The sequence below is a fragment of the Hetaerina americana genome, unplaced genomic scaffold (assembly GCF_022747635.1).
Source record: "Hetaerina americana unplaced genomic scaffold, ioHetAmer1.1.p SCAF_38, whole genome shotgun sequence".
Lineage (NCBI taxonomy): Eukaryota > Metazoa > Arthropoda > Insecta > Odonata > Calopterygidae > Hetaerina > Hetaerina americana.
The window spans coordinates 3180190-3207616 of record NW_027286963.1 but is presented as its reverse complement, the minus strand read 5'-3'; the positions used below and the strand labels follow the sequence as shown (position 1 = coordinate 3207616).

The 27427-nt window shown below is 36.2% G+C and overlaps 2 protein-coding genes across 2 annotated transcripts in view; one reads left to right on the top strand and one right to left on the bottom strand.

Moving 5' to 3' along the window:
- LOC139691554 (nose resistant to fluoxetine protein 6-like) overlaps positions 1 to 613 on the top strand; it is a 104114-nt gene extending 103501 nt beyond the window's left edge. The window contains exon 13 of the mRNA XM_071589427.1: positions 525 to 613. Within this exon, the coding sequence (XP_071445528.1) occupies positions 525 to 613 (89 nt within the window). The remainder of the gene's footprint in view (positions 1 to 524) is intronic.
- Positions 614 to 7900: 7287 nt separating this feature from the next.
- Positions 7901 to 27427, bottom strand: part of LOC139691553 (O-acyltransferase like protein-like) — a 48277-nt gene continuing 28750 nt past the window's right edge. Inside the window, exons 5-13 of the mRNA XM_071589426.1 lie at positions 23519 to 23712; positions 22344 to 22504; positions 18938 to 19106; positions 17971 to 18161; positions 14577 to 14712; positions 13513 to 13702; positions 12792 to 12934; positions 12039 to 12147; positions 7901 to 8544 (exon numbers count right to left, since the gene is read on the bottom strand). Coding sequence (XP_071445527.1) covers positions 8333 to 8544; positions 12039 to 12147; positions 12792 to 12934; positions 13513 to 13702; positions 14577 to 14712; positions 17971 to 18161; positions 18938 to 19106; positions 22344 to 22504; positions 23519 to 23712 — 1505 coding nt within the window. The 3' untranslated portion in view covers positions 7901 to 8332. The remainder of the gene's footprint in view (positions 8545 to 12038; positions 12148 to 12791; positions 12935 to 13512; positions 13703 to 14576; positions 14713 to 17970; positions 18162 to 18937; positions 19107 to 22343; positions 22505 to 23518; positions 23713 to 27427) is intronic.

The window sequence follows — 27427 nt, the reverse complement described above, 5'->3', positions numbered from 1 at the left end:
AAACAGAGACTACTCTAAACAAACTGCGCCAAGGGGTCCACCATTTAGCGTCCCATCCGACGGACGGCATAATCACTCAAAATGCTCTCTACATAGCAACTCAGTTAGGGATCGGGATAACCCCAAAAAATCCAGTCACTAACGGAATTCGAACCCGGGCTCTGAAGTGGGGATTATTGTAGTATTGGATAACAGGTTTTCTAATTGGGAGAAGCAATTTAGTCAGTCCTACTCATACAATACCTGCCAGGTAGATAAATTAAAAAAACAGATATTTTACCTAACTTTATCTGATTCCTCTATTAAAACTTCCACCTCGATCTACACAAAAATTCATCTCAAGTCTGTGTCTCGCAGAATCGTCCCGACTGACGCGAAACACAAGACGTCCCCCGTCTCGCCTTCCTTCAGCGCACACTTTTTTGAAAAATCTGCGAGTGCCGAATCATTTCCTCTTTTTCCCTCGAATCCGTTCATCCGACCAAGTGGTGAGTGAAGTCTCTTCCGCGCTCTCGTCATTCCAGGTCGCTCGGCGAGGAAGGCAGCGGTGGCTTCGGAGGAAAGCGGCAGAAGAGGCGGCAGCCAGACGGAGACGGAGAAAGTGAGGAGGTGATGGATTGGAAGGTGGACAAACCGGTGCCCACTTCATACCTCAAAAAAATAAACGCCGAGGGAATGCCCACGGCGGAGATTACTACCGAACGGAAATTTCTGGTAGGGGGAGAGGACGGCAGGGAAGGGGGGATAGAAGGGGATGGGAGGAGGAGGGCGTCACCGATCGTCCGGACGTGGTCCTCCCGGGAAACGGTCCCTCAACTCCCGAGGCGGAGATCCTCCCTAAGTCCCCCACATGTCCACTCCCCCGAACCTCAAACCCACCCACCCACACCTCTCTCTTCCCTTCACCCGGGGAGAAGCGAGCAGCTCCTGCCGGCGAGCGCGCGCTCTGCAAGAGAGGGTGGGGGACTCATTCAGAAAATGCCATCATTTCTTTTCCCGTTGGGTTACAGCGGCGACCATACAGTCTTCGATTCAACTCGCAAGCGCCGAGGACATGGGGAAAGGAATGTCGTGGCGTCACAAGAGATAGTCGCGAGACAAAACGTTCGTAAATGCAACAGGAGTGAATTTCAAAATCAACCCCCAAACGGATTTTGAACCGTTTGAATCTTCGGCGGAAAAGCAACATCCATCCCTCAACCAGTGCTCAGGAGGAATCAAAGGGGAAAAGAAGTTAAATCGCACACATCCATTTGGGAATTCGCGCAATTCGGCGCGGTGGTATCTGCAAATGAAAATGCACAACAACACTTTTTAACAAGATATAGCAAACGTTCGCAAACAGTAGACAGTCACCGTCTTCCCCCAAATTTCCACGGACCAAAACGATTGTTTTATTTTTTTCAGGACGGTTGTTGTATGTATGTATATAGTTGTGAGTGAGTGAAGTTCCTTGCTAATGTGAGTGAAAAGTGTGTTACACAATGCCTTGTCGAGAGAGAACGGCAGGCAGACGATGTTTTTATTTGCACGTAACTATATGTTCAATATCCAACGAGGCTAAAACTCGGGAACAAGTTGTTTTCCACAGTTCTCAGTTTTTTTCACAAAGAGAATCTACGAAGTCATATTGTCTCTTTCGTCGGCAACGTTAACGGGGATTGGCTAAGTGAATCCTTAATTTAGGTGTCGTGCGATGATACCGCTGGACACCCCTGTACCATCACCACCGTTGTCGTAGAGTCATGATCACTGTGTTTTATATTGGTGTAAATAAAGTTAATTATGAATTTTAAAAATGTTTGCAAATTATTTGGTACGGCACTGGACAACTTTACAAGTCACACCGTGATGTCTGGTCGAGTGGGGAAACAAGGCGAGGAAGATAAGGTTGCAGGTAAGTTCATTTCTTTTCCTATCGTTCCCTTTGCCTTATTCAATGGTTGATTCCAAGTCAAGGTCAAAATGATAATTTGAAAAATGCCCTGATAAAACTTTTAAAATTTTTAAATTTAAATGTCAACTGCTCGCGTTTTTTTCTAAATTACTTTATACATTTTTTTTCTCTATTTATGAGATCACTCATACTTATAGAATCCGAATCTCGTGTTTATTCAAAACAATTGAAAACCAGATGTTTCCTCGTGCCTCTCTAATAAACCTAGTGGTGGAAATTAGGTCTCTAAACGTCAATTTTTCGTAAAAGTAAGTCGTAGCTACAATTTTTATGAATAATGTGAAAAGTAAATACGATTACTTCACCTTAAAACTCTTTAGGGTCTATTATGATCATATATAATGCGCAATATATGAATTCCAATATATTATTTGGAATACTCTGCTCCTAGCTAACATATAAACTTCCCTTATGCTCTTTTAGAATTGAGTCTCGATCCTTGCATTCGTAGTTGCCGTTATTCGGGGAGGAAAGAAAGAAAGAAGAATATTTACGCAATTAGGGAGAGAAGTGGGGATTTTTTCAGGGGTGGGATGCTTAGGAAATGGAGGAAGAAGGGAGAAATAAACCTGGGGTCGACAAGAGTTTACTGTACATACTGCAAAGACTCCAGAGATCACACATTTTAACTTCCCATCCTAGAGATAGTGTACTCCACTCTCCACATAGCGTCTCAAGTATTTGGATACCACTGAAAACACCCTACCACCCCCAGAGTTCGAACCAGGGTCTTCTGTACCGGTAGCCAGTATATGAACCATCGCAATATAACGAACCCTCTTCCTTCGTCTAGTTCAGAAATATGCAAGATATAAAGTGATAAAGAAGAGACTCATGAGTAAGGTCACACTTTAAGTATACAATCGCGTGCCTTTAAGTTTATTTTATATCTGCGCAAGACTATCAGGGATACTTTAGGTGAATTTAAGAATAAAACGATGTTGGTGCGACAGGAAAATGAGTCGGCTGACCCAAATACGGTATCTGTTCGGAATAGAGATCGCGAAATAAATGCGAAAACGGTAGGGACAAGCAAAAATTAGAAGATATCGATCATTTCATGCCATTTGTACCAAATATAACCTAGTCAATTTTAATTTTAAAACCTTTATTTTGCCGCTAAAGGATAAAAGGATATCTGATGTACTTTTGCCCGCCGCCCAAAGAAGATTATAAGTTGTTTTAACATCATATATATATATATATATATATATATATATATATATATATATATATATACATATACAGGGTTCGTCCGGAAAATAAGTGTACTGAGCTAAGGAAAAAAAATTTATTACACTTTTACATATCTTAAGCTAATATTCCTCCAAATAGGACCCTTGTGAGTCGATACACTTGCTCCAGCGGCGTTCCCATTCCTGGAACGCTCCCGCGAAGGCATCATCGGGAACCTCTCGAAGACTCGTCGTAGACCTCTTCTCTGCCCTCCACGAACATCTTGTGCCACCGAAAGATCATGTTTCTGGACATGGCTGACTCCCCGTAAGCCTGGTTAATCATACCGACAGTTTCGGTAGACGATTTCCCAAGCTTTACCGCAAATTTGATGGAATAACGCTGCTCCAAAAACTTCGGCATCGCGTTCCGTGACGTGGGTCGAGAGTGGAGGTTCGCGTTAACAGAGCTCCTCACTACACCACAGCTCAGAGCCGACTGCCTTTTTCAGCGTCGCTTGCCAACATATCACCCTCCAATCGCAGCCCGTCAGAGCGGTGCTGGGCGCGCCTGGAGCGGCGCGCCCAGCCCAGGAGTCGGTACACTTATTTTCCGGACGAACCCTGTATATATATTTGTATATATACATATGTATTTATATATATATATATACACACTAGGGTCATCCGGAAAGTAGTACCCGTTCGTGCCGCATGAAGTGCTGACGACGCGAGTAGCCGCTGGACGAGGTCAGATAGCTTCAGTGGCTTGTCTGCCTTCTCTGAGCCAAGTTGCGTGACGCTAGCATTGCCTGTGTTGTTTCTGTGATTGTTTACAATGTTTAAAAAAATTGAGAACGCCGCCAGTTGTGAAGTGAGGGCAGTGATTAAATTCCTCAATGCAAGAAACGTTCGCCCATGTGATATTCATCGCCAATTAAAGGAGGTGTATGGAGACAATGTAATGGACGAGTCGTCTGTTCGGCGGTGGTGTCGCAACTTCAACATGGGGAGGGGGAACACACACGACGATGAGCGTTCGGGGAGACCGTCTGTCATTACAGACCAACTGGTGAGCTCAGTTGACGAATTCGTGAGGAACGATCGGCGCGTCACAATTGATGACATCTGTGAGCATTTTCCCAATGTTTCTCGAACAATTGTTCATGAAATTGTTAAACACCATCTGCATTATGCAAAAATTTGTGCAAGATGGGTCCCTCGCGTATCTCAATGAGCTGGCGGCGAAGGACTATGCAGCAGGAATACAGAAACTTGTCACACGTTATGACAAATGCCTTAATTTGCTTGGAGATTATGTTGAGAAGTAGTTTAAAGTATCCTCTTTCAAATAAAATTTTTTATGTTTGTTAATATTTACTTTTGTGTCTTTATTTCACGAACGGGTACTACTTTCCGGATGACCCTCGTATGTATATATATATATTCATTTGGAAAAATCTTTTTAGTTAAATTCATACGATTCTATTTGAACTTGTTAGTCAGCATAAAAAAATAATGAAAAACAAATGATTTTAAAAATATATTTTTCATTCGTTCAAAAATATTTCCAAATATAAAAAGATTTTTCCAAATGAAAACTCTTGGTTCACACGGTACAGAATTAATATTTTATTATTTTTTTGCTTAAAGTAAGCCGCCTAAACTGATCATCCCAAGTACCATCGCGATTTGATTTGCCGAAATCATTTCAGTCATACAAAATTTTTGGAAATAAGCTCTCGAAAATTATTTTGATAAATCGAGCTAAAATTCGGTTAAAAATCTGTTTCCGTGAAATTTAAATAATTCTAAAGCTCTTCTAAGTTTTGTTTTGCTAGCATAAATGACCGTTCGGTTCTTCTTCACCCGATTTTCCAAAATATATATGCCGTTTTGTAATATGAGCAATCATTATGTTTCCTTTGAAATTAAATCGCTCATTTCTAACGAATTAAGATACATGATGATTGGGAAAAGATCATTATGTCTAAAAAAGTCACAGACTAAAAATCACATTATTATATTGATTTTTTTTTCGTTAGTCGATTCAATTATTAAAGTAATCAGATGAATTGGAAAATCCTTGATAAACGATTGATTTCTTAAGTAACAAAACAGGAGCGAATTAAGGTCACGAGGCAAATACGTTGCATAGGACTGAGTGGAATAACGGAGGTCAATCATTCTTCGGAATGGAGCGCCAATCAGTTACCCGATAAATTTCGTTTGCGGCTCGACTCCATTAAATATTTGCTTTCAATCTCTAACACCAAAAGTATGTTGAACTCTGTTGCCTTGACTTTCAATTAACAGCGCGGACAATGTTTAATGTCTTCCAACGATTGGTCATAACGCAGAAACTAACATTTTCTTCTGTCCATCACGCCACAAAACGAAGCACCCAACCAAGCCACTAAGCGGATAAATTAACACGGGCAGTATTTTCAAATTAGCACGTTCGTGTGGCGAAACAACGAGGTTCCCTCTCCCCAAGAACCATATGTTTTCGTGAACAATTTAGCGGTAGATATGAGCAAGCAATGCTGACGGCGTGATGGCTGAATCAAATATTCAGCACGCCGGATATTTCTACATCTACGAGTACATCTATACAATACCCCGCGAGGTCGTGTAACGGCCTTGCGGGGTATTGTAGAGGGGGGGATGTTAGTACACCACCCGCCGTAAAACAAAATAAAACCATATCGAACAGAAGCATTATAATTCACAACCACAGAGACGTATATGTTCATTTAGGGTAAATAGTAAGATATTGTGAATATTATCCAACAACTGAAGGAAATCTCTACTGACGGGGCTTTTAATTTCCTACTTGCGAGGTTTCCTCTTTCCAATTTTACTTAAATGATACCATTGTACATAATCTTGCATATTTTGACCTTTAAATAAAAAATATCGATTTTTAAAAAAATCAACGGCCGACAAATGCAAGCGAGAGTAGAGGCATTTATAGCCATTTGAAAAAAAATAAAATATTATTTGAGACGTGATTTAAAACTACGAGTACTAAGTCGAATTATGAAATTCATTGCCATTACTGCCATACAACTTCCCAAACAACATGCAGCCAAAGCCATAACTTCACATTTATGACTTATTAATCGCAACAGCTTCTGCCGCTAATACCGCCCGATTGTTGCATTATAACGGTAAAAGCAAACACATACAACAGTACCATTGGGGCAATACTTAATCGCCGCAATGACGCGGTAAATTTCGGAACCTACACAAAATCTCACTAATAATTGTCGACACTATCGATACATTGAAATAATCGAAATAAATATCGATTGATTAAAACTTGATAAACATCGTTTGGAAGAGTTAAATTTTATTTACTTGAGTCCTTAACACATGAGAACATGTTTATCACAAATATACACAAGATATATGTTTAAAATGAATACCGGTCAAGTAACTTATCAACATGATATAAAATATTATTATTAGGTTATCTACCGGTCAAGGTAGGTTTTGGATGAACTCGTATACAACTCCCAAATAAATATGCGTTTCTCCGAACAAATTAACCCAAAATCCCACTCTACTTTTGGCCCCTCTTTATCTCTGTATTCTTCTTTCCTCCCTTCATCCAGTCCAACATCCCTATACTATTCCTGCCCTTTCCTTGTTAACCTTACACTCGCCCCTCTGTTACAGTCTTTCACATACCACTGCTCACCAATATGCTTTGCATCCATTTTTTTCTGTCCCCTTAGGATTTCTCCCAACACCCCCTCTTCGCCCACCATGCCTAGTTCTTCCTCTTTTGTTTTCATTTCCGTCCACTTGACTTCCATATTTCTGGAAAACCGCATAACCTTCGCTTAATTTATATTTATTCTCATACCATATCTATCGAAATGAATTTCTAATTCACTCAGCAATGGTTGCAATCCCTTGACTGACTGACAAACGAAAGCTTGGTCATCAGCAAATCTGATTTCACATAAATTCCCTACTGACCCTCATTCCTATCTCCAGTTCCTCCAATGCTTCTCGATCATTTCCTCCATACGTACGTTGAATAGCACCGGTGATGATGGACAACCCTGCCTTAGACCTTCCTAACACTGCCCATCCGGGCTCTCCATTTCCCAATCGCACATGAACATCTTCAAAACAGAACGCTCTTCGGCATGCATATAAAAACATTGATTCCATTTAAACAGAGTATACTACCAAGCCTACACAGTCTGTGGAGGAGCTTTATAGCCGGATCCTTAGTTTGACCATGACTGATTAAGATATTTGGAGCGTTTATTTTAGGTTGGTCATGATTAATTTCAAAGATACTGAAAAACTGATACTTTAGTGATGACAGTGATAGTACTCTAGTGAGGCACACGGTACTCCGGCAATCAAACCAAGGGCACTCCTTCAAATGATAAATGTGGAGCTGCTCAGCATGTCATCGCGTGACATTTGACCACGTTGAATTTCAATTACGTAAAAGAAAGGATTGAGAAACAGGTTTTCAAAATGATAGCCAACATTTCAAGGGCATCAATTCCTTATATTGAGGAGAAATAAAATTATTTATCGAAACAGATCCATGCCGAACCCTAAAAGTTAATTGTACTTTCGGCATACCATTTACAATTATGTCCAAGTATGGAGGAAATTGATAAACGAATCAAACAACTGAGTCACAGCCCTAAAATTCATTCACGATAAAAAACTTTAATGCTAAAAAAATATATATATATATAATTTAGTAAATATAAAACACTTCGTGCACAGCATGAAATCAGTAAAAGAAAACAAAATCCCCAAATTTGGGTGATATTGTGAACTCATGTCCTTTGCAATATCGTCGAAAACAACAATAAAATCACAGTTTCAATTAATCAATACACACTAGGGAAATCTCATCGCAATCATTCATTTCCCTCCTCTGCCGGTGGACCGTGCTCTGGGCCCGGCAGGCTGTAATACTGTCTCTCATGTTCGATGCTGCCTGTCCAAGACAAAGGTGCTTATGGCTGCGTGTGTCAAAATTAGTCGAGGGTTCATTTTTTCTCAGAAATTTGCGCTACCAGGAAATCGCGTTACATTATCTGAGTCGATGATAGTGTACAACACACATCGCAAGTAGACACCGATGACACTGGAACCACGCAAGCACACACGTGTATGATCGCGCACGCACACACCCATTCCAAACTTGAACAGTTCACGGCGTCACCTCATAGGCACTGTTGCTGTACGCGTGCTGGATTGGAGACTCGTCTCCTTCCGCGCACACTATCTCCTCCGAGCTGTTCCCCGAACCCTCTTCCACGGAAAATTCACCACGAGCTGAGGGGAAGTCCACATCAAGTGTCTGGTTTGACTGCAGCACATCCACGCATTCCTTTGGGATAACGGATCTCGGCGCCTTGGTCTCTGTCCGGAGGAAGGAAACGGGAGATGTCAGTGCAGAACATCACAGAGAAACCCATGCACTGAATTTCTATGGTCCCTCTGCGATCGAGATCGAGTCTATTTCGATTGAGATCGAGTCCATTTCGATCATGATTAAGTCCATTTTGATTTATATCAATTATACATCGATCAAGATACAATATATTTATATCGAGTCTATTCTGATCGATAGCAAAAAATAATCAATCTTCCTAATTGACTCGTTTTCATCTTCAAGGAACTTGCAGGACTCTTTAAATTCATCATCATTATCCCAATCTTGAAAAAGCTTTAAAATCTTCCACAATCTAAAGCGCAAAATCAACGGAACAACCTTCACCTTCTTGATTAATGAATGGTGAAAATAAATTAAGTTGATTGTACTTCGATCAATCAGACCGACAAACGAACACCCCAGTCTAACAGTCACACAAATTCACAGAATGGCCATCTCTGTTTCGTTTCCAAACTCACATCCCTTCCGTCACGTCCACAATTTTTTTGTCTTTTTCATGCAATACTACGAAACAATTTGGGTCCAAACAAAGCATAATCTTGGTTGTTAGCTTTTTCGCTACTTTTGTGAGTATACTGCTGTAATGTACTTTCACATAACGATTCGAGGTATATAGTTTTTACACCACGATTCGACATAGTGTGAGGTGCACCACAGAAGATATCCAATCTATCTGCTGAATGGATTCACATTAGAAAGCAGCTGGATTTTTTTCGTAAGATTGGTGGAAGAGGTCAATAATTGCCATCGAGGCATTGGAGAGTGTGAAGTCTATGTCGTTTTTCCAAAAATTATTCATACAATATACAGAGAGAGTGATTTTTCATTATAGTTAGACCTAAACAATTTTCATCTTTACCAGAAAACAGAAATCTCAAAAGGGAAGATCATTTTTCTGGTGCAACTGTCCATTATATATTTGAACAAAATGGCAACTAAAAATATAACTTAACATTTTTTCTTACCAAAACTTATGGGAACCTGAGAGACCTTTTTGTCAATGCTTTATTCTCAGCCTTGATAATAACAAAGCACATGAGAAAGAACATTTTGTTCCATTCAAGTTACCTTCCATCGGGAAAGCAATATAAAACAATAATTGCTTCTGATGGTATTAAGCATTAACCCTCCAAGAATAGGTATGTAAATAATTTTCCAGTTTACCACCTTTTCTCTTTCAATCAACCAAGAAATAAGTAAGCTTCTTTTCTTGGAAAACAACGAGAGTCATTTCCATTACCTACACAAAAATTGGTAATGTCTTCTATTTGAAATTTCCTGTCATCATTATTCATGAAAGCTAATCGTAGCTTGCCAAGTTCATCTAATGGCATGATGCGGTAATGTCATTCTATTCACTGAAAAAGTTCACAAAAAAGGGAAAAAAATTTATTTTTGTTTATGCTTAATATATTCCAACCAAATATTTTTATACTATTTCCAAATAACACCAAGAACAAGAATAGCCTCTTCTTCATATAAATCAGATCTATAGTAAGAATCCGTACTGTTTATTTCGAAAAATTTACGTATGGTGAAGTCAAATTCAAGTTCATTCAAAGAAGCTCAGATAAAATTTTTAAAAGCATAAAATTCAGTCCAACTCCAATGATGTGAATTACCAGAAATTTTCGTCAAGTTCAACATAAGCTACAAGCACCGTTATCACTATAAAGCCCCTTAATTTTCTGAGTAATATAAGTCCCATCTTCGACTTAAAGAGTTTCAGAACATCAATCGGCTGCCCTATGTTTATCCTCCTCATCATTCATGGACTCCCAAGGGTGGTATTGTGATTAAGACACTATTCTAACATGTCTAATACACGTATAATTGAATGTTGGTCAAAGGTTGAATTTTTTAGGGCCTTACCGCAAGGTGTGTACTGGACTTATGTTTTGGGGCATGTGAAGTACTAGTTTGTTTGGACTTGTTGGTTTTTGTTGATGAATTCTCCATATTAATGTAGCTCACTGGCTTTAATCAGGAGGGATATTGCTATTGATGTTGGAGTTTTGTCAAAGAAAAAGGAATAAACAAGTCAAAAGGCTGTATCTAAATTCGTCAAGAATGGATAGAATGTAACTTTAGTTTTCACAAAGAGAAACTTATTAGAGGACTGAAAAATGTTTCACTGTAGATTAAATTTGTCATTAATGCTGTATCAATATGGTAAAAACAAAGAAATTTGATTTCAAGGAATGGTAAAAATTGTGACCTTTCCAGAAGAGACAAACAAAATGGCAAAATATCAAACTATGACATGCCGTGGAACTATCTGGCACTTTGATTGAAACAGTGGGCGAGGTTTTGCTGGACTTGTTATTGGGTAAGGTGAGAGGATATAAGGAAGAAATCCTAAATTGGACTAGAGATTTTTACAGTAGAAGGGATGATGGAAGAGTACAGGAGTTAATATTTTAAGTTCAATAATTGGGTGCTTTTGGCACAAATAAAGGGATTTAGAGCTCTCCTTCCTGCTTTAAATTTACTAACTAAAACATCTACTCCAGTGATGGTAAATTTTACCATGTCATCCAAGTAGATACACACAAATTCACATACACATACACAGAGTACCCTGCAAACCACTGCTGGTGTAAGTGGCAAGGGTTTATGACACACCAGCCTACTTTTAACCCAAAATACTTTTCCCCCTGGTGCCGTTGAACAACATTATTATGATCATTTGTTATCCATGGAAAAAATGTATCTTCAACCTATTGGTTCTACACCTGATTTCTCTAATTTTATTTACATGATCTCTCCAAGGGTAATATAATGGGGTTAAAAATACTAAATTTTCAACATCATCACTGAAGAAAAATCCTTCCAATTTATGTCAGAGATTTAATTTGTAATTTAAACTTCGCTCTGTGAGTGATTCCTAATCTAGCTACTCTAATAATTTTAATATGCTACTCACTCATCATAACAATGTCGTACAAATCTAGCTCCTCTATTCTGCATGCAACCCAATTTGGCAATCAATCTAATTTCATGGAGATCCCATATACTATCATCATATTTCATATGAGAATCAACTAGCAAAAGATAACATTTCCCTGTAACCTTTTCATCACATTTTCTCCATACTATCCTAATAAATCCTAATTATTGTAAGCTTGTCCACATATTTCATGAATATGTTTCACCCAGCAGAGGTCGTGAGTGAGGGTAGCTCCTAAGTATTTAATAGAGTCAGCACATTCCATTTCGGTATTCCTGATGCAGATAGCATTCAAAAGGGAATTGCTCTCATTCCATAAATGCATCACTACACACTTTTTTCAGTTGTATTCTAAGTGCCAAGAGTCTCACCAATGTGGCACTCCCTTAAGGTCATGTGCTTAGGGTACTCTATCCTCAGGATTACAGATATCTCCATAAATAACTACATCGCCAGCAAATAAACATACATTACCATTGACCATGGAGTTAATACTGTTAATGTACTCACCTCGCTTGACGAAAGCCTTAGAGATTCCGATGAACGGAGACTCAAAGACGAGGCTGAGTGCAGTGGCGACGAATATGGCAATGATGAGGTTCCCAAAGAAGTCCCTCACCTGCGAAGATGAATTGACAAGGTAGAAGTCAAGAACCCATTGGGTGTTAGTTCCGATTTGCCATCAAATGAATCAAATTTTATTACAACAAGAGTTGCATTAGTCTTATGTCTTTAGACAAGATTGGTTTTAATCTTTTCTCAAAAGAAGAATGTGGCAGGCTGTTCAAAAGAAAATGGCTTAAAAAAATATTCAATTACATGTGATTAGAAAATTGATTAGAAAATTAGAAAAAATTGTTCTTGCCTGCACAAGCGATTAAACCTCATACTTTCACACCAGGTGAATTTTCATTTTGAAATTTCATGCAGGAAAATGAGGTGGGTGTTATTCTTTCAGTCCGTTGGTGGGAAATGAAAAATTCTACTCCAACTCCATGTAATATTATTTCTTTCTGTTCACAGTTTTGAAAGGCTATAAAACAATGACCTAGGTAATAATTTTCCACATGAATATCTTACAAAGATGATTAATCATATTTCATACAGCCGATGGTTGATATGCAAAAACTGAATGAAACATTTTGAAAGTTTGTGAGGTGTGACATTAAACATTTAGTGTATTTAACTTTAGGGAGTAAAAAGTCACAATTATTGTGATACAAAAAAATAAATTGCAAGAAAATTAATGTGGATATTACTTACTACTTCATTAATGCTGAAGTAAACAGTAGCTCGAGTCGAACCAGCGAAGTATAAAATGACTATGTAATGAATGAGATATATACAATAGGTGAGCCTTCCCAATGGTGTCAACAGTTTCCAAGAGAGTATGGTGTTCACTGGACCTATGAAAATTAAAGAGATCAACCATTAAATACTGGCAGGAATCGACTAAACAAAATGGAAGATAAAAGAGGTCATGTATGTTTTATTTTTGAACTCTTTGAAAAGATTAAAATATAAAGATGCTCACTATTCGGATGTCAACCATCAGAATATTGGATGTTTTATATATAATTCTCAGAAATAAAATTATTTCAAATAAGGCATAATATGAATGATATTAATGTATTATGAAAAAATGCAATACACTGCAATAAGCATGAATTGGAACACCATTCTTTCAATGTTCTTTCAATTTGAATACTCATCCATGTTCTCGAAAGATCCCAAGGGACACCTTTACATAACGAAATACTTTTACAGTGAGATATTAATGCAGGATTTCACAAACCATTGAAAATTGGACTAAATTTTACTTTGTACCCAGGTACACTGCATTTAAACTTAAAATTGAAAGATATATTTAGATCCAACAAAATATACAAGGTAATTTTCTGATAATTATCTTGCTAAAGTTATGAAAAGAGATTCTGGATCATTAATAAATATATCAAAAGTATATATTTGGTTATGCACTAACCAGCATAACCATGGCAGCAGGCAAAAATGACCCAACCAACCCCTACTGCCCAAACTGTTCGGTGAAGCCCGGCATAGAAAGACGATTCCCACACGTTGTACGGATGGTCCAACTGCATTAAGCCATACACGCCAAATATGACGGCAAGGCAGGAGGTAATGGAAAGCATCCATCCTACAGCTACTAAATACTACACAAGTAAAAAAAGAAAGAAAATATCAAATTAATACTTTTAAAGAACACTAGAGAAAGTGATTTGATTAATTATTCACTTCTATCATAATGCCATAGATTGAGATATATATACATATACATATATACATATATATATATATATACATATACATAGATACATATATATATATATATATACATATACATAGATACATATATATACATATACATAGATACATATATATACATATACATATACATATATACATATATATACATATACATATACATATATATACATATACATATACATATATATACATATACATATATATACATATACATATATATATATATATACACATATATATATATATATATACATATATATACATATATATATATATATATACATATATATATATATATATATATATATATATATATATATACATATATATACATATATATATATATATATACATATATATACATATATATACATATATATATATATATACATATATATACATATATATATATATATACATATATATATATATATACATATATATATATATATATATATATATATATATATATATATATATACATATATATACATATATATACATATATATACATATATATACATATATATACATATATATATATATACATATATATACATATATATATATATATATACATATATATACATATATATATATATATATATATATATATATATATACATATATATACATATATATATATATATATACATATATATATATATATATATATATATTTATATATAGCAGAAAATCCATAAATAATCTCCACTGATATGGCATAATACCATTTATTGATTTATTTAAAGATCGTACCTTTGGAATAACCACCTTTTTCTCCTTGTATTTATGGAGGAAGAACCCAAGGCCCATTCCAACTAAGTAGGGCCCTGCTCTTGCATAAGCCCTTGTGTACACGTTAGTAAATACACCAACCACATCCTCTGGGTGCCTAGGAAGAAAAATATTGCACAATTTGAGAGTGAGTAGAGATTTATTTTATAAGAGTGGTTTATCGCATTTAAGGAACATGAAGGGAATTCAAAAAATTATAAGTGCTTAGAAATATAACATCAAAAAATAAATGTATTTTATAGAAGTATTGTCAACTATTATACTGACATTGAAATCTTTTTTACTATACTTTCAATGGTTTTATTATGATTGTAGAATCAACAACGAATTCACACCATCTCAAACGAGTGTATTAAGCTGTAATTGGTGAGAAGCAGAGGCTAAATATGGAATGTACATCTTTCAAGAGACAACGGTCAAAACTGGCAACATTATGTATTATTACCGGAACTAACTAAGATGATATTTTATGATCATTCACTTAAATTATTAGATAACCTCAAATAGTTGGTTGGTACATGGAAACATGACCCAACATTTATTAAAGAAGAGATTAATTGTAATTTAAACTTTTTTTTGCTAGCGGTAATGAGGTAAGTTGTTGATATACCCATTAAAATTTTAAAGAAAAATCATTGGCATAAGAAAACACAATGGAACAATATGCAGTATTAAAACAAGAGGTGAATATGCAAGGACAGTCAAAGTGGTCCTTACCAAAGTGCTATGACCAGACCTCAATAGGACTGGAGCAGAAAAGTTTACAGGGATTGAAACTTATTTCAAAATCTCGGTGCATACTTTCAAAAGTCAAGGAATGGAATACATTTGGTGTGCCAAGGGAGAAAATGAGGAAATTTATCTCATTTTCAAGTCCAATCAAATCAAACAGTTTCCAAGACTTATTTATTTCATATTAGAGTAGGTAATTCTAGATTAACCAGCAACAATATGGTATCTGTTCAGTAATAAATAAATAAATGGACCTCTTCTTAAATTATATCAACTATGCTCTTATCACAAGGAACAGAGAGAAAGATACCCAGCTACTGAAGATATAGAAGTGACTACTCACTTCTATATCTTCAGATGAAGACGGAGTGGCTCCGTCGAAATATCAAGAAATGACATGTGAGTGTTCTTCTTTTTTTGTGTTTCTATATTGTGTGTTACTGTGTATTGTAATATATATATATAGCTTCAGGGCATCTCACCATGAAGACAGATGGCTTCACCAAATGCATAATGGATATTTATTCTGATGAATAGTTTTAAATAGAGGTGTGAATACATGGAAGTTAAAGATCTCAACAGAAATATTCCTAAACAACATTATTGACAAATTATTGCAAGTTTCCACTAATTAATATAGTATTCATTTCTGACAGTTTCAATGTGCTACATAATCTTCCACTCCTGAAGCTACTTATTTTTTTACTGAAACATTACAAATCCACTACAAAAGCACTGAATTTCTAAATAAAATGAGATACAAAGATAAACCTGGTTCACTTAACCAAACATTGCCATGAACAACGAGAGAATGGCATGCAGTTGCTGAAATGCTTTGGCAATGAGAAACTCAGGAGGAACTCTGATTACAGACTCCATGGCTCAGAAATAATACAATAAATGATACACAAATAATGATGGCACAGAGGGACTAAATCTTATCCTTTAAGATAATTTTTTCCAACCAAGATTTTTGCACTACTTTTTTAGAATATTTGTACGTAAAATTCACTAGCAAAAACATTAGAGGTTAAGTTTTCATGGAAGAACATCATTTTTTCAACATTCACATTACTTATTGAAAATTGTTAATCCTCTGCAGAGTCAAAACTAGATGCCATTCGCTGCACACAGTATGATGCCAATGCACCAGATCAAAGGTGTAACTATGCAGTGTTTCTGCCTAAAGGTGAATTTGTTTACACATATTTTATAGTAATCAATGCTTTATTCTTTTTTTGGCAGCATCAAAATAATTCTAATTGTTCATTTTATTGAAGGGATATAGATCATATTAAGAAAGTTATCGACAAAATGAACAAATGTACTTTTTTACTGACCCATTTCACTGGCATTCTGATTTCAACTCTGCATACTTTATTTTTTTCTCGTTCCAAAGAATCAAAAGAAACCTGCTCAACTGATTTATAATCATTTAGAAGTATGGCATAGAAATGCATATTTTGAGAGATGTGATTCAAATGTAGAAACTTAAGAGTTATAAAATATGCCTGTAAAATACTGCTACTTTTGTAACACTGATTAAACAATTTCAATAATATACCCTGAACATTGCGACATCAAACTACTTCAAAGGTTTTTCGGGTTTTCAGATTCCAATATCCAGTAGGCAGCTAAACTAACAGACCCTGCCATGAGCCCCTGTGGCAGCTTTCAGGATATGATTTGAATACATAGCAGTAACAGCAGGGTTTTTTTGGTGTCTCTAATAGTGACATGCCTTTTTAACAGCGGAAGGAAGCAAAGATAGAGACAAAAAAAAAGGGTCGACCACCAGGGGTCCATGGCAACCCTGAACCAAACACACAAAGGACCACTTTTGGTTGCCTAATCATTAGGATGAAAATTTCCCCTTTGAAACTGGTTCCATTAAACTTCCTCATCTTTACTTTTGAGATAAAAAGAATGGGAATCACTCTGAAAATCCTGCCAATTATCATAAAGCAGCGGCTGTGATGACACATTACGTATTTTAAATAAATTCCTTCCCTTGGAAGGTCCGTGACACTTGCATACATTCCAAGGGATGGAGTACAACAAAAGTACTCGTGAAAGGATTAATGAACTGTCAATCAACTGTTTCAACTGTCATTTGCACGCACACTGATTATGTTGGGGATTCATTGAGAGCCTATCTTGACTACAGGTCTTAATAATAATGCAGTTAATCTTAATAATAATTTAATATATAATTAGATAATAGTATGGAATATTATCCCTCAATTGCTTCCTCCTTTAATACTTTATTATAAACTAACAAAGTAGTTTACGTTAAACATTATTACACACAGTTTTCATCTTTCTAAATATTCATGGATCAATTTATTATTTGATCCTCACCTCCCAAAATCTTTCATTTACATTTCAATTTGTATCTTAAACACCTTACCACTCCACCAGCCCACCTCCCCAGCTTGGCAAGCCCTGGTCAGTTCCAATACCTTGAGTTAGCCCCCATTATTTTCAAATATGAAGAGAAGTGATTTATGTAGTCTATAAAGTTTACTTATTTACCCAACATGTTGGAATACCAAATCCTCAATTTGGTACGAAATAAAATCTTCTGAAAACAATTTCCATCAAGAAATATTTGCATCCTTACCTGTTGAAAAATATAGCTCCTGGTAACTTCATGTCTGCCGTGATGATAAAGGGTACTAACACAGCTATAAGTACGATTATAGGGAATAAATACAGACGGAAACGTCGATATTTGTACATCAGGAACAGAAAAATCGGAGACACCAAATAGAACTGAGTATCAACAGCCAAATACCATGAGTGGTCCATGCACTGAAAAAAAGAATGCATCTTCATTACAATCAAGATTTTTTAATGGGAGGCAATAATTGACTGAACTATCTGATTATTATATTTTTTGTGCATTTGAACCTTCCCATCCTTCCACTGCACTCAGTACAGCAGAGTAAAGAAATTAAGTAGCTAAAACCTTTAGCTCTTCACTCTAAATCATTGCCATTAATTAGTGGCATCAATTAAAATTTGTTAAAATTATTTTTATCGTGTGATGATACTAGATAACTATTTTAGATATAATCATAAAAAAACAGAACACACCTCAGCATGTAATGCTATAATATATACGTAGAAATATCTGATTAACTAAAATACATAAAAAACATAATATGGGAAAATATTGTGAGGTATGACACATTTTTCATATTATATTTAAAATAATGACCTGACATGAATACTAAAAAAAAAAGTCTAGTAAAATATTATTAATTAACATGTAGGTTATATGGCCATAAATACATGCAAGAACTTTCAAAATTTTGGTGTGGTACGAAAGGCATAACAGCCACGACTACTAATAACCACCTCCTTACAGACCTTGTAGTTAAGCAGGTCCTTAAGTTCATAAAATGACTGTGCTGTACTTATTTTATATAATTTTTACACAATATATTTTATATACTTTGCATTAATCATTAGTCTGAATAAAAATTTTTACCTCAAAATATGAATTACAGTTTAACAAAATAATGGCTCTTGACTACCAAATAGAGTTATTATTAGCGTTGGGACAGAATGAACTTTGTACTTACTGGTTGATTAATGTTCACGTAGTTATTCACGTAAAGAATATTTGTCCACCAATTTATTCTGCACATGTTTGTGTTGTTACCAATGAGTATGTCCCACACAGGTCCAGATCCAAGGCGATAAAATAATGTGGCATAGAAAAATATCACTATTGCATACGGAGGCGTGAGACTGGGTAGAGAAAAAATAAAAATGATAATTATGCAAAACAGTTGAATGATCAAAACAAAAATTTGAAATTACGATGGTAATTGTGCTGAAAATGTGATTGGTCATGAAAATAATCAAAAAGTTATATGCTATCCAATTACTTCTTCACAAAAAAAATTTTTATGCTCAAGGATGATGTTTTTTTTCAACTCCACCTGTCATCCGCTAGAACTTAAAAAGTTTTTATAATATTGCTTGCTTTCAAAGAAATACATGAGTTTTGCATACTCCACCCATGTATTATCATGATTATTTACAACTTTCTTTTTATTATGGTATATGTGAATTTAATTTTGACAACATGAAAGTCAAGAAGATAACTGCCATAGAAATTATGCATTAATCATGTAATTTAATCTAATATACTCATGTAAAACAAATATATTTAATCCATGTTTCAAAGAATTTAAAATATTAGATGTTAGTAACAAATATTTTTTGGACAAATTTGGACAGAGTGGTGGGGTATTTAAGAGAAGAATTGCATGAGGTAAAGAAGCGTTAACAAAGAGGTAAGAGTTGATGACAGGTGGCATAAGTGAAGATTTTAAGAAAAGAGTAATGCTGATTTTAATGTGGTGGGTAGTTTTGTATAGGTCGGAAAATAGGTCATTGAGGCAAGAAGATAAGCTTAGATTGAAGGCTTTGGAGACATGAGTATGGAGAAGAATTGAGAAAATAAAATGGGCGGAAAGGGAAACAGACAAAGTTTTAGGCATGGAAATGGAGGAGAGACCATGCTTTTAGAGAAACTCATAAAAGGCTGGATAACGGGAGGCTGAAGACAGCAATAGAGTAGAATGTTGGGAAAGTGAGGTGGGTGGAGTAAAAGAATAAGATATTTTCGATGGAATTCATTCAATTGAAGTATAGGAGGTATAAATTATCAATGGCTAAAGAATTAATCACTGTAATACATAGTCTGAGGTCTAATGATCTTTTGTGCAATGTTAGTTAGCACATAAAAGTATTGCAGTGAGTGACTTCATGCAATAGAACTATAGTAGGTATAAAGTATAAAGAGCTAAAGAATTAATTATTGTAATATATAGTCTGAGGTCTGATGATATATTGCGTGTTAGTTAGTGTGTAGAAGTATAGCAGTGTACAACGACCAGGGCTATCAGAAACCTACCCTAGGTTGGTAGGCAAATCCAAAAAAAGTAACAGTAACCAGGACAAAATGACCCCGAGAGTTGCTTATCCTCATCTACAACATTTTTACCTCATCAAAGACTTGTACTACCCTGATGCTATCAAGAACATTGTGGAGAGGGAAAATTTCACAAAAATATTTATTATAATTTTTCCATCAAAGGAACCATCACTAGGAAGATACTGGCTGAGGCGATGAGGTTTTATGTAGTTATTCTTAATCATCCCATGCATGATTTATTTGCCATTGAGTATCACCTCCGACTAAAACTGTCATAGGATATGAAAAAAACCCAGTACATATGGCCTGCTGCTTGAATTCATTCAAGCTTCTCTTTTAAGGTAACTGTGCTCTTGCACATTCACACATGAGGGCGATGTTCTTGGGACCTTTCCTGGCTCACACCCAGGAAAAACACCCATCTGTGGGAGTTCAAACTGCTCCAATGCATCTCTCTCACAAGGCATACTTGAATACATTTTTTAAAATGCTGAATGTCATTTTGTTTCTTATAACCTACACTGTGGCAAACCTAGGTTATCTTCATTCCGGTAATGATTTAGATACTTAAAACTTTTAATTCTAGTTTCAAAGGGGTCAAGTTTTTCTTTGACATTACAGAGACATTTATAAACATATCTATGAATTCATGATGTCAAGTAGATTAAAAGTGGGTTTACACTGCTTCTTTGAAAGGAAACAAAATCATCACCTAATTAGCTCCTAATATCTTTCTTTTAGAGTATTATTTTACAATCCCAAAGGGGATCAAGATGGTACAGCGGCTGAAGAAGGCAAATATTTTTCAGTGGTGTCCTGCTTCCTACATGAGGTGCTTCCTGGAGAACACTGAGTGAGTATGCCATCTGTCGGATGGGTTAAGCAGCAGACCCCTTGGTGCCTTTTGTTAAGAGTAGGCTGATGCCAATGCCAGGTTTCTCTCAGCCCTTCATCCTTTCCTCTTTATCCCCAATGGCACAAATCACCTCAACTGTCGATTGCCTCCCCTAAAAATTACTATTACTACTAAGCCCTTAATATCACAAAGAAAAATATCCTTATATCCATTACTGCATACTACATTAAATAATTATTTAGCTCTGCATACTTTATACCTCCAGTTAACTCCATTCAAGATACTTTTTCTTTTCCTCCCTCTTCATTGCTTTTCCAGCATTCTACCCTCTACATAACAGCCTTCAGCATCCCATGGACTCTCATGATCTCACACAGTCATTTATCCTGCCTTCTTCAAATATCACCCAAAAGCAGTCTCTCCCCCTACCATACCTAGAGCTTCAGCATTTGTTTCTCTTGCAGTGCATTTCTTTTTTCCATATAGCAAAGCAAATAGCAATGAAATCCAAAAGTCATTAATAAAAATCTTTAGTAAAAAGCCCTACCCTTTGGCTCTACCCTTAAAAAAATCCCTGTTTTTAAGTTTCTTGCATTTTGTAAAGCATATCTCACATATTTAAGCAACATTAATTATGCAGAGTGAGGAAAAATAACAATAAATGTCAATAAAAAAATTTAAGTGGAAAATTACATAGAACTAAAATTCATCCATCAGTTAAATCAATAAAGACCCAATAACACTTTTGAACTAATTTTAAATTAATTGCCCCACATTAGGATTTTAATGTTGGGAAAAGTCACCACCCAAAGAATTAGAGATTCCTAAAAATTATCCTTGCTATTTCCATCAAAGAATAAACCAGAAAGCATCTTTTCTGCAGGAATACACCTAGAAAACACATGCTTACTCCATCTGCATGTACTTTGAAGTCGCATTGAGTGACATCCTTCATGACTTTGCAGCCACTAACATGGAAGCAATGCCAGGCAACAAGTTTTTCTAACAAGACTAGTTCATTAAAAATACCCTCCATTGAGTTTACTTAAGTATTTTGTGAGGGGATTATTCTGATTTTAATTAAAACTTCCCTCATAAAAATTAAATTGGAGCTCTTACACTAAGGCTAGATGACTTAATGAAAAAAATGAAAAATATAAAGTATATTTATTTAATCTATTCTCACCGTAAAATTCTGTGTAGGTAAAACAATATGGGGTTAAAGGGAAGGCCACTTTCTTGCTCCCGAAGAAACATAATAGCCAAAAGTAATCCGGAAATAAGAAAGAAGGTATCCACGGCTATAGATTCATTTAAGACCAGCATCCTCATCCATTCCTTTGAAAACTGAAAAAAGAAGGTACACAAGTCAATCTAAAACATAAAACAAAATGCTTATTGACATTTCTTTTACTTTGCTCACTCTTTCAACATACCTTGTACAAGTATTTGCTATTAAACATTTCTGTCTAATTATTTCTATGTTTTTATGATGATTTGGTAACTTGTGTTATGGGTTTTAAATTAGCAAGTCTTAAAAAACATCAAATTTAAAAGAAAAAAGTATTTCTTTGCCAAGATTTCAAGTGAAAAGAGACAGAGATTGATTCTTTTTGCCCCAACACCATCATTACGAGCAAATATTTACATAGTTTAAAGAAATAATCAAAGTTGTCGGAAGGCAATTCAACAACATTGCAACATATGCTACAGAAATGTTGTTTAGTTGCAAAGGATCATAAGAAGTACATTAAAATAATTAGAATGGGTGATCCATCTTTCAAAAGGGCTGAGGCATTGACAAGATAAATAGCAAAAATAAGGATAATATCCATGAAATTAATTATTATTAAACAAGCCATTTTTCATGAAATTCTACACATTAATGCCCCTGAATTGCACCTGTGTTTTAATTACTCTGTCCATCAAAAAACTATGCTCTCAAACAAAATTTTATTTCATCTTTTTTGATTGCATAATCTCCACATATAGTATATGTATATAATAAATAACCACATTTTTGTAACATACGCTGCACCACAAAACAGTAATGCAACGTCTCAATCATTAAAAAATATTTCCACTGCCACAGATGATTGCTTAAAAAAACTGCTAATAATGTACATCTTCATGAAGTGAGTATAATATGCAGAGAATATGGAAAAATGGATACACATTTGACATATTTAGCGCAATGATACAGAGACGGAAAACTCTATAGAAAATTCACAAATACATATATATACATACAAACACATGTGTAGAAATGTATGCATGTATGTAGAGATATATATCTACATACATGTATACACATACGTACACACACATAAATATAGGCTATTAGCAAGGTTATTTTATTACCTGACCAATATAATTGGGATTTGTAAGAGGCAGTATACTTTTACTGTAGAAAGTGTGTCCAAACACAATCCAGCTGATACTGATAAATTTCAATCCAAAGATGAAGTTCATTGTGCTGTCCCCTGAAGTTACGGCAATGAGCTTTGGCACATTGGTCAAGAGCGAAAAGGAGACTAGCACTCTGCTTGCTGTCCCTGTAATCAGATATGTTCATGCTTTCACATCATACACCCATCTATGACACCCAGTAACTCAAAGGTCTCACACAATTAAACCTTCAAACTTTTATTCTATTTAAATACGACGTGCATTCAAGTTCTAAGTTTCCCTCCTGAGGCAGGATAGACAGGAAAATGTGGTCAAGCTTAATATATGCTAACAATCAGTACACATGTGAAACATAAATGGCTGCACCGTAGAGTGCTTAGGGCTCATATTAGTTCCGATAGTGCGAGAATCATTTTCAATATTTAATATGGCATCGTATAGAGCAAAAGAGCAGCCGTTTTATCTTCCGTTATTTACACCTGCATGTTTCAACACCTTAAGAAATTCAAGGTAATTGAATGACAGACAAAAAGTGTTAATGGTGTAATGGTTGTGTGTATAAAATGTTCATTTGTGGATGCATGACAGAAAAAGAAAAATGCCCATGCAATAACGTGGCTATAAACTCAAATAGCCTTGAGGCCTCAAACCAGCTGGTTTTTTTAGCCGGCATAACAGGATACATTCTACAAAGCTTTCTTAGTTGCCAATTTCTACGTTGGGAAAAATGCCTACATACACATGGAGATTAGATTAAGTAAGAAGAGGAGTAGTACCAACTTAGTGGTAAGAAAAAACAAATGACCTTAGAAATTGAATGCACTTTGCAAACATAAAAGTGTTAATAAACACAGTAATTCAGGATGCTCTCATGTGTACGCAAGTGGGAACATAAAGTTGGAGATCACCTTTAAGTACTAACACTCAAATAAATCTATGAGAGCAAATTTAGAACAAGTTTCCAATTAAGCTTATTTCCATGAAATATTAAATGAATTGTGCTCCATTCATATATATGTATGCATATATGAGCGGAAATCATACCATATATACAGTAATTAATCAAAAGACCAGTTTGGCAGGTGATGGAAGAGTTTACCCAGTACTAAGCCCAACAGTGTGTGAAATTCTTACATCAGGGTGGGGGGTACAGTTACTTTCCATGAGCCGGTTATGGTTTCCCAGGAAGATCTAGTCTTCAACATCCCACTACCGATCAATACGCCCCTCATCCATTTTTCCTGCCTCCATAGGATTGCTCGCAACAAACCCCTCTCTTCGCCCATCATACCAGGTACTTCCTCATTTGTTTTCTTCTCTGTCCATTTCACCTTCTCCATTCTTCTCCAAACCCACATTTCAAAAGCCTCCAGTCTACATCTATCCTCCTGCTTCAATACCCACCTTTCTGCACCGTACATAGCTACGCTCCATATCAAAGTTTTCACATGTCTTTTCTTAATATCCTTGCTCAATGTCCCTATCATCAACTCCCTCCTCCTTGTGAAATCCTCTTTGCCTAGAGCAATTCTTATCCTTACGTCCCTACTACTTTGACCACGTTGGTCCAAAACACTTCCGAGATATGTAAACTGTTCTACCTGCTCTAGTTTTTGCCCTCCTATTTTAATGTTAAGCTTAGCCTTTTTCTTTCTCGAAAATCGAATAACCTTTGTTTTATTAATATTGATTCTCACACCTTACCTGTCGCACTGAATTTCCAATTCACTCAGCAATGCTTGCAACCCCTTGGTTGACTGACAAACTAGAGCTTAATCATTAGCGAACCTACCTGATTTAACGAATTCCCCGCCCACTTTCATTCCTACCTCGAGTTCTTCCCATGCCTCTTTGATCATTTCCTCTGCATACAGGTTGAACAGCAACGGTGATAATGGGCAACCCTGCCTTACACCCCTTCCTAACACTGCCCATCCTGACTCCCCGTTTCCCACCCGCACCTGAGCAGTCTGAGACCTGTACAGGTTGCGGATTAGCCTCCTTTCCCTCCAATCTATTCCTATTTTCTGCAATATACTCATTAGTTTTTCCCAATTCACTCTATCAAACGCTTTTTCGAAATCTACGAAACCGGCAAATACCTCCTGGTTGTGTTCTATATTCCTCTCGATTAATAATCTCATTACTGCAATGGCATCACGCGTACCTCTCCCCTTCCTAAACCAAAACTGATCATCCCCTAAGTAATCATTTGCCCTACTCTCTATCCTTTTGTTTATGATCCTGAGAACAACTTTAGCTGCATGGGATATCAAACTTATTGTTCCATAGTCCTCACATGATGTAGCCTTTACCTTTTTCAAAATAGTATTTACCACTGATCTCACAAAGTCTTCTGGCCAGATTCCCTCCTCATAGATACTACGAATCAGTCCATATAGACTCTTCCTCCCACATTCCCCTAAACATTTTAGTAGCTATACAGGAATGTTGTCCACCCACATGGCCTCATTTGATTCCATTTCCCTTAATGCCCTTTCTATCTCATCGTCGAGTATGCCTGGACCTGTCTTCATCTATGCCATATTCCCTTTCTATGTCTAAGCTTGTTGGTATCAGTTCTTTATGGTACAGTTCTGGTATATATTCCTTCCATCTCTCTTGGATCTTTTCTATTTCAACAATTACCTTATCCATTTATCTGTAACTCCAAACACAGATCTTCCCATCTTAGTTCCCATTAGTGTTTTAATCTTCTTGTAAAGTGCACCAATTTCACCCTTACTCTGCAAACGTTCTATATCCTCGCACTGCGTCTTCCACCATGCTTCTTTTGCTTTATTCGTGACCCTTCTCAACTAATTATTTAACTCTTTGTAATTCTTTTGCCTTATTCTATGTTTATATTCTTCCATTTTCTTCTCTTATCTATTTTTCCAATATTCTCATTCATTATCCATGGTCTTCCTGTCCTTTTCCCATATTTTCCCATTTACGGTTTCTATAGTATCATTTGCGGCTTTCGATATCCATTTTTTGAGGTATTCCCATTTTTCCTCGATAGTACTCAGCTCTTAACCCTCATCCACGATTCTCCACACAGCCTGCTGATACTCCTTCCTTGTCAATCCTTTTAATGCTTCTACATTCCATTTTCTAACCCGCCGCCCCTGCCTTATCTTTTTGAAACGGACGCTACATTTCATAACAACTAAATTGTGTTTTTTTGTTGTCTCAGGTGTAACTTTGTGGAATTTGCATAACATATTGAAATGTAATGAATTACAAAGTCAATTATTTCATTACATTTCAACTAAATTGTGGTCAGAGTCCGCATCCGCTCCCGGGAAGCTGTGCGAATTTATCACACTGTTCCTAAACCTGTGTCTAACCAGAATATAATCTAGCCGATACCTTTCTGAGTCACCTGGCATTTTCCATGTATACCTGCGTCTTTTGTGGTGTCTAAACCAAGTGTTGGTGACGACTAACCCCTGTCTCCTGCAGAACTCAACTGCTTTCTCCCCGCGGTCATTCCTCGTGCCTAAACTGTAGTCCCCGACCTCGTCACCATCTCTTCCTTCACCTACCATCGCATTCCAATCCCCCATCAATATCAAACATTTCCCAGCAGGAACACACGCGATTATGTCCTCTAACTGATTGTATATCCTATCGACCTCTTCCTCTGTATGGTTGCTACGTGGCATGTATACCTGAACAATGATCAAGTTCGTCAGTTCACTAGTAATATTCTATCAATTGCTTGTCTATGTTTACTACGCTTCTTCCAACCTCTTTAATATGACAACCCCTCGTTTGCTCTCGTCCCCGCCGCGGTAAAATATTCTATAACTATCACTCCAGTAATCCCAGCTATCCTTCCATCTCACCTCGCAT